Below are 9,255 nucleotides of genomic sequence, written 5' to 3'. Positions count from 1 at the left end.
GTGATCAGATAAATGATTCTAGAATCGGCATTTATTAAGCCTTATAACTAATGAAATATGTTACATCTAACAGGATTAACACTTTAGGACTTTTGTTGTTTTTACTCTGATCCCAGATGGCGCTGCTGATTCTACCTTAACCAGCTCCACTCAATGCGCTGAAAAACTGAACCACTTCCTTCTGAATCCATGACTGTTTAGTTTCTCCAAACTGCTGCGCCACCGCACATTTCTGCGCTGATCCAAACAGCGCAGTTTTATTTACACACCAACGCAACTTGAATCTTTTCCAGCCATATGTTACAAATTTAATCTTTAAATGTGCTTCGTGAATTAGTAGCAGAAATAAATAAAAAGCAACAAAAATGGAGAGGCTGTGTGGAGAATCCGAGGCTGCAGCACAGTGACTATTCTGTGCTGCTCAGATTTGAACACTTCAAAGAAGCTTCAGCACCATGGACAGCGTTTCTCTCTCTTTCTCTGTTACACACACACACACACACACACACACACACATACACACACACACACACACACACACACACACACACACACACACACACACACACACACACACACTAGAACACTGAGCGTCTCTTCCGGGCGCTCACTCGGCAGCTGGCTCAGAATCAGCTCCTCCCTCCTGTGTGGTGGCTTTTCCGACCAAAAGCTCCTCAGACGTGAACAGTTTCGCTGAGGAGCACTTTACTCCCCCCTCAGCCCTTTCCCCCCGCTGCTCCCCCCTCCTTGGAAAAACATCCAGGCGGACAACCGAGGCGTCACTTTCTGCATAGCGACCTGAGTGAGAGGAGTTGAGGTGTCGGATAATCAGGTCTCCAGTCGTCCTTCACCCGGATCTCTGTCAGCGATGGAGACTCGGGCTGGCACCCGCCCAGATTCGCACATCTCTCTGGGTCTCTGGCTGCTGATCACCGCTCATGCCCTCCAACACGCCAGGGCGGAGATAAGTTGCGGATCTTGCCCGTCGCCTGTTCAACTTCACCGGGAGGAGCTGCAGCTGGCGCCGGGGCTGCGCTCCGACCCCGCGGAGGAGGCGGTTGAGGTCAGGGAACCCCGGGTTACCGGTCGGGAATCTGGGATGCTTGCTACTTCTGGCCCTAATTTTAGTTTGGATGAAGTTAAATCAGACGATTCCGAGTCTGGGGTGGCTGAGGATGCTGCGCTCTGGAGAGCCAAGAGGAGCGCTCCAGACTTTAGCGAGTTCAGCGACAGCGACTGGACCGGCCGGACCGCGCAGCTGGATAGCCACAAAGCCGGCCGGTCGGAATTCGGGTGGAACAGGCAAGATGGGAGAGGAAATACCCGGCAGGATGAGCCCAGGCTCAACAGCAGCACCTTCGCTCTCACTGGGGACTCTGCGCACAACCACGCCGTGGTCTACTGGACCGGACAAAACAGCAGCGTGAGTGCAGTTCTCTTCTTATCTCCCCCTGGTTGATCTGTGCGGATAAACTCCTCGCAGCGCACACTTTGTGCCGCTGTTAACAGGTGCACCTCCAGCTACAGATGCGCACTGACGCACGCTGCCAGACCTGAGCAGAATCGCGATTTGCGCGCACCAAACCTCGCAGCCACTTCTTCAACTTCTTATTTTCTTTCTTCAACAATCGACTCAGCTGCTTTTTTCGCTCGCTCTCTATCTGCGTGTGGCCTTAAAGGCGCGATTAGGTTAAATATTTTATTTTGGGTGCGGAAATATTCAGAGCAGATCTGAGATAAGCGAATACATGATTCATTCCTCCCCAGCGATGCCAGCTTTTCAATCCAAATTAAGTGACTGGGGAGTGAGGGAGTCCTGAATTATTAAAGACGTTTCAGAGAAACCCTGAAATTCCTTAATATATTTAAATCGGAATCTATTATTATTATTATTATTATTATTATTATTATTATTATTATTATTATTATTATTATTATATTTTTTCAGGGTTCCTTAAAAACGGACAAATCTGGCTTTACTTAGAATCCTCGTTTGGTTGTAAAAATCTGTTATCCTTCAGAATACAAAGATGCCAACCCCTGTTGCATTACCTCACATTTTCCAAAGGGGGTGTTTGGAGATTAAGTCCAGCTCTTATCTGCAATATTACACCGGGATTTGAGCATTATTCCATCAACTTCATGTAATCTGACATGATGCATCTGCTTCATCTTTGCCAGAATCATGAAAGAAAACAATTCATTTTCAGACTTGCAAATTGGAAGCTCTGGGTCTTTGAGTGCAGCAGAAATGAGTGTTGAGGTCAAAGAGAAGTGCAGCATTATGCCCAGCGCCACTTCACTGGCCTCAGTAATACGGAGCTCATTCAGAACCAGCCCTGCTCAGAAACCGGCTGAATACGCTGCAGCTCTTACTCCAATGCTTCTATTCCAGGAGGAGGATAATGAGCAGAAATAAACCCGAATCATTTTTACGCGGCTGTATCTGCTCAGCAGGAACCCAGGACTTCTTCTTTCAGCAGCTGTATTTGTTGTTATGGCTGCTCTTTTTACTCCATTAAAATAAGAGCAAAATGTAGCACATTCAGTCTTATCTGGGCTGATTATGGGATGGTCAGTGAACTTTTTTTTTAACCCGCAGTGAAGACTAAGGGGGCTGTGTGTGTGTGTGTGTGTGTGTGTGTGTGTGTATGTGTGTGTGTGTGTGTGTGTGTGAGGGGTTGTGAAGGGCCCCTGCCCCTAAGGTTTGAATGCTCACGGTTTATCTCTGTTTTGAAGTTTCTTTTTTCGTGGTGAAAATCAGGATAAATGAGGACAGAAGCGGAGATCGTCCCTCTGCTGCTGCTGGTGCTTCAGTTTAAAGCTGTTTAACAGTACAATGCCCTGCAGAAGTAATAATAAAGTTGTTGACATTTTGTGACATTACAACATAAAGGTCGATGTAATTTGGGGGTTGTGTAAGATGCCAACACAACGAACAGCATAATTAGTAAAGTGATATATATTTTTTTCCTCTATCAAATAAAAATCAGAAAACTGAAGCGTGACACTGCAGGTACATCTCCACACTGAAATTCCTCTTTGGCTTGATCTCAGATTGGCAGGACAGAGAACTGCTGTTACCCCTGGACTTTGATTAGGCCATTGTAGCAGATATATGCTTTAACTGCAGCACTCTGTGGAAGCTCTCATGTTTAGGGTCAATGTCCTCTTGGAAGGTGAACCTCTATACAGAAGCTGGTTAGCTACATGTGCCGAAGACCTAATTGTATAATTCCCTTCAATAAATCAAGATTGCATTAAGTGTCAAAGTAGAGATACTAGAGATGATTGGAGTAGAAATCTGGTTTATGACCCTTTTCAGCCTCTGAACAGGTTTTCCTATGCAGCTCCATTAATCTACTCATTAACTCTAACCAGCTTCATCCCATTGCTGACAGCAGGATGCTGCCACCACCTTGAGTCACAGTGAGGCCGGCATGTTCAGGTAACGATAAACCTTTAACTTTGGTTTCCTCTGACCTTAACACCGTCCAACACATTTGATTTCCCTACATGCCTTGTGTTGAACTGCGAACAGCTCGTTTGAGCAGTCTTGTTGCCTCTTTTCCATAATAGCCAGATTCTTGGTGGCGGTGCCAGCAGAGTCTCACAGTTAAGCGTTGAATCTCTGCAGCCTCCCAAACCTTACCGCCTCCATCTTGGCTGCTTCTCTGAATTGGGCTCTCGCTGCCCAGACGGTCGGTTTGAACGGACAGTCATGTCTTCGTAGGTTTTAGAACCGTCACAGAACATCTGGATTCATATTAAGAATAAATTACTCATAGATCATTTAATAATTATCCTGCAGGCAATTGCGAAAGTGAATGTCTGAATATTTACCCCCCTTCTGAGATTTTGATGTCCAAAGAAATGTTAAAAATTCAGCTTTGTTTTGCTTTTACTTTCTAATTTTGCATTATTGTGTCGAGGAATGGACTGAAGTCTGTAGTTGTGACAAAATGTAGAGCGGTTGATGAGCTATACGTACTTTTGCAGTGCGCTATAGTAAACATAAATTCCCAGCTGAGAGGCAGGACTTAATGGACGGATGGTGACCATCTTTGTTCGGTGGGTTTAACCTTTCCTGTCAGCTTGATCTGAAGGAGAGGAAACGCCACAGGCTGTTTGGTCGGACCAAACCTCCTCAGGTGCCATTTGCTCCAGATGGAAGCAGCTGTTCCACAGCATGCCCTTGTCTTTCACTTCATGCTGTACATTCATTGTGAAATGTGACATTCTTTTTAATTTCTAAGGTATTACTTGTCAAGACAGACTGAAAGAATCTTATTTTTACCAAGTCTTAAAATGAGGTTAATCCAACAGGAATAAACAAGTCATCATCACATCTGCAGAAACCTGTAAAGAATCCAAGTCCTTGTCTTCATGTTCGATATCATCCAGGCTCTGCAGCACACACTTTCACTGGACACCATCAGCGGTTTGCTGCTGTGGAACTTATAAGACCATGTTAAGATGGAAAGACATTAGCATTTACCTTAAAGAAGCAATGTCCAGTTGTGGTTCTGAAAATCAAGGATCTGCAGTGGCCCAGTCAAAGTTCAGACATCAAACTAATTGCAAATGCTGAAAGAAACCTGTGTAATTGCTTAATTTTTATTCCTGGGTCAACTCATCTTTATCATTGTTTGAACCATAAAACATTAAAATGTAAAATTCCTAAAAGCTGATTGATTTTATCAGTAACAGATGTGGTGTTACTGAAACGCTTCCTGATTATTCAGCCATAAGCATCCAAATAAAAAAAGGTGATGTTGGCAACTTAGGTCCCTTAATCGTTGGGCTGCAGGTTGGTTCAAGCCCCCACTCCTTCTTTCTCTGACTTTGTGTCCTTGGGCCACCACTTCGACCAGGTGGGCGGTCAGAGGGCCCAGGGCCGCCGGAGCACGGCGGTCAGAGGGCCCAGTGCCGCCGGAGCACGGCGGTCAGAGGGCCCAGTGCCGCCGGAGCACGGCGGTCAGAGGGCCAAAGGGCCGCCGGAGCACGGCGGTCAGAGGGCCCAGGGCCGCCGGAGCACGGCGGTCAGACAGCCACAGGGCAGCTGTGGCCACAATGTGTGAAATAATGAATGTCTTCTGAAACACATTGAAGTCCTCTGGACCTAATAACATGCTACACAAGTTTACCATATGATTAATATTTAAATGGCTTTATATTCTGAAATACTGAAATGTAAAACATGTAGAAAAAAGGAAATCAGGTATGGAGCAAACAAACTGCTGGACATAGAAGGTTCCTGGTTTTATTCCTGACCAAGTTCTGACTTTGACTTTGTCTCAACCAGGTCTTTAACTCGACGGTCACCATTACAGGCATCTGACTTGGTGGACAGTTGGGGTTCTTGGTTAGCTTGTGGTGGTTGTGTGTCAGATGACATGCTCATGGATTAATTTCTAATAAATGTTTTGAACATCGTGTCTGATCAAATCACATGAAATGCTTCCTTTGCCAGTTTCAGAGTTTGGTATTAGCTTTTCAATTTTTAATTTTAAAGCATCCAAATCTTAGTCTAGTAGTTCTTCTTGGCATGGCCACCCTGTAACAGGACCAGAGCATTTCTATTATTAAAACACAACTTTGCTGCCATTTTTAGAAAGCCACAGAGTGGGCCACATGGTGCTTTGTGCACCACTTTCTCAAAAATAGCTGCTGGCCTGCAGAGTTTTCTCTTTGTTCTATTGTAACACAAAAACAATAACAGGGGATCAAACTTATCATCCACAAGTGCAACTCAATTGAAAAGTGGATTTATTTCAGTAATTCAATTCAAGAAGCCATTACTGCAAGAGCAACATAAAAGGCCAAAATGCAGTTTTCAGATGCACTCAGAGACAAAGATTGAAATGTTTGGAGACATGTCCTGTTATCTAAAACTGAAGCGTATGGCCATCATTGTATTTGAATGAAAAAAGTTAACAAGCCTGGGAACCATGTGCCAACTGTGAAGAGGGATATCATGTTGTGGGCGTCTTGCTGCAGGAGGGACGGTAGCACTGCACATGAGGAAAGGGCATTATGCGAAACCACTGAGGTCAAAGACAATGGAAGCTAAAGCTTGGGACTAAATGAACAATGACCCCACCAATACGACATATTGACTCCAAAATATTTATTTTCTATTTCTATTTTTTTTCTTGTTATTCAGCATATCTAAAATACCAGACAAAAAATCATGTGGCACAATGCTGCTTGTCACACTGGAGGCTGGCATTTGCATTTGCATGCTAATACACACACACACACACACACACACACACACGGAGCACAAGCGTAAAGCTAAGGTTGAAGGAAACGACTCGTTAGGGAACGCCCTCTTTAGGGCGGATAGCATAGAGGCCAACAAAGGGAACTACAAGCTGCTGCTTGATGCCATTTTGCTCTGTTAGCCCATAATGATAGCATGAGCAATGGACCAGCTGTATTTTTGTATTAATAAATGTAATTCATGAATTCAACTCACTGAGTCTTCTTTGACGTCAGACGTCGATAAATGGAGAAAGGCTAATTCTCCTACACTATTAAAGTAGCTAATTATGGGAGTTTTTAGAGGTGAGCTCAGGTATTGCATATCTTAGCTATTCTCTGGAGGATGTGGCTCCTGACCAGGGGTCCAATGTATCACCAAATAGTTACAAGGTGGTTGAGGGCAGCTGAGTCCATGTTGTTGATTAGCTCTGATCTCAGTGAAGGTCAGTTTGGAAAGGTGTAGGACACAGTGGGCCAAAATTACAGTAGTTTTATGAGCAACATTTCACAGAAACTCAATCACTCATCCAGCTTTAGAGGCAATTCTGCCAGGTATTTAAAAAATGTGCGTAAATTTCTAAATTCGAAGGATGTTTACAGTTTCTTTATTCTGGCATTTAGCAAGTAAAACATACTTTGGGTAATCCTAATTAAAATAAATTAGGGGTTTAGTCTTGGTGAGAAGGAAACATTTTGCGTCTCTTCATGCAGTGAGTATCTGGTTTCAGCTGCGTGTTTGTTTCAGTTCGATGGTTATTCATCAAGATGCAGCTGCAAGTTTTGTTTTTCCTTTTGGGTCCAAATGTTGAAATCTGAACACTGAGGAGGTTTATACAGTTAAAATTTCAGCGGACCCAATGGCAAACACAAAACTCTCTGATGAATCACTGCAACAGTCATACGCATGTTTTAAAGTGCTGACAAAATGCTGAAAACTGACACAAACTCATACAGGCATGCTCTGGAGGGCACAGGCCCCATTCCACTGACCTTTAGTCAACATGCCAATCCCCCGCACCATGCTCGACCATTCCACCGCCCCAGGCCCAAATGCCAAAAATATAAATGCAGCTGAATGTGAACTGGCCGACTTGCAGCCCTTTTTGGTTGACTGACCACAACATGGAACATAAATTCACAACCTCTCTGGTCCAGAGACTTCCCCTTAGTCGCGTTTCATGCGGGCCGGCCGGCCGTGTCTTGCAGCGCTGCTACCTGTGTGCTGTAGTGGGCTCCCAGGGGGCTTGTGGTGCGTCCTCTGAGGCGTGCACACTGGGCTAATGCACTCTCACTATCTCTCGGTGCTTGTCCAACTGGCTGTCTTCACCCCCAGCGGTGGTGAAGACAGCCTGCTGTCAGTCCTGTCCTCATGTCTGCCTCGGGCTGCTGCAGGTTGTGTTGGAGGCCTTGCCTCGGATCATATAAGGGTAGCCATGTTGAGACTGGCTGTCATTTACAATGCTGATTAACATAATTCAGATGAAGCGTCCCTGCGGCGATGTGCCAGGCTCTCTCCTGAAGTGTTTTTGAGGCACTGTAGCCTCTCAGCCCCGGCAGTCATGAACATAATGGCATTGTGAATGACAGCTTGAAGACAAAAATGGATAGCAGTGTTATCCTGAAACATTCATCTCTTCTCTGGGAACCTTGAGATCGCCTCTCGACAGCATATTCAAAACAAATCTGTCCCTTTCATCGCTTTTGGCTGCCACAGCTTCCCTTCTTTGAATTCGCTCGACGCGCTGCGGCACGTGCCGCTCTCAGCGTTGTCAGTGTGCTTCAAAAAACCAGCGTGACGTGCAACAGATAGGTGAAAGACTGAAGAGGTCTTTTTAAACGGTAGAATCACGGCGAGGCAGGTCATCCATATCTGGCAGGTCATCAATAGAGCTGACTGTGTGTTTGAAATTCCCAAATCCCCTTTTTGAGCAGCAAAGGAACCCATGCAGACTCTCATGAGCAACTTTTAAAGTCACAAATGTCACACGGCAGAGACAGCCGGGCTGGTGTGAAACATTAAAGGCTCTTTTCTCTGCAGGTTATTGGATTCTTCCAGAGCAGGTGTCCATGAATGATCTGGTTTTATAGAAATAAAAGGGAAAAAAAACCCTGTCTGCTCCAGATATTTTTGTTGAACACATAAAATCTGGCTGGCTTTCATTTGCATCCGATGGTCGTTTAAGAGTTTTTCCTGTGAGGAAAGTAAAAGCTCAGACGTGCTAACAAGCAGCATGCTGAAGGCCTAAACGACTTCCTGCTTCCTTCCCATTAAACCACTTCTCCTTTAGGACTGAGGAATATTAATACTTCATGCTGGTTTTTCCTTTATTCCTCTGCTGCTGTGGTTTCATGTTCTGAGACGTGAAGCCACATGTCTCAGTCACAGACAATCTAAAAAGATCATGTGTATCTTTTTAGAAATGTTTCTGCTCAAATGCAACCAAAGAAAATGACTGAATTGACTCCTGGTCCAGCTAATGAGCCATTTATTTGACCTGGGTGTATCGAATCAGGATAACAACTAAAAGTTGCAGGTCCAGGCCTTAAGGACTGACTTTGGACATTTTTGTTCTAAAGAAAAGAAGAATATCACAATAAAACTCCACTGATTTATCTTGTATCCTCCACATCTCAGGGCTCTGATTCCTTCTATGTTGTGTCTTCAGGACTTCTAGCAGTGGGAATGCCAACAAGCTCATACATTAATGCTCAGCAGCATCTCTTTGTCATTTTGAAAGCAGTTCTACTGTCCAGTGGCAGGCATTACTTAGAGGAGATGAGGGTGAAACACTAGAAAACAGCCAAGAGTTACTGCCAATATAAAGATTTCTCTACTGACGTTTTTCAGTTTTTTTCCTTCGCGATGGATGTTAAAACACTCTTGACAGTTTTTCCTCAAGGTTGAAATCCAGTTTTCTGTATTTACCACAAATCGTCATATATATATATATATAAAAAAAAAAAAAAAATCCCCTCTCACCCTCCATG

General features: G+C 44.5%; 1 protein-coding gene across 1 annotated transcript in view; it reads left to right on the top strand.

Annotated features, from left to right (window-relative positions):
* Positions 1 to 557: 557 nt before the first annotated feature.
* sorcs3a (sortilin related VPS10 domain containing receptor 3a) overlaps positions 558 to 9,255 on the top strand; it is a 229,626-nt gene continuing 220,928 nt past the window's right edge. Inside the window, exon 1 of the mRNA XM_015039692.1 lies at positions 558 to 1,423. Within this exon, the coding sequence (XP_014895178.1) occupies positions 869 to 1,423 (555 nt within the window). The 5' untranslated portion in view covers positions 558 to 868. The remainder of the gene's footprint in view (positions 1,424 to 9,255) is intronic.

This window comes from Poecilia latipinna, unplaced genomic scaffold (genome assembly GCF_001443285.1).
Source record: "Poecilia latipinna isolate Pla-1442-1.1 unplaced genomic scaffold, P_latipinna-1.0 Scaffold29, whole genome shotgun sequence".
NCBI classification, from domain to species: Eukaryota; Metazoa; Chordata; class Actinopteri; order Cyprinodontiformes; family Poeciliidae; genus Poecilia; species Poecilia latipinna.
The sequence above is the reverse complement of the archived record's forward strand: the minus strand, read 5'-3'. Positions and strand labels throughout refer to the sequence as shown.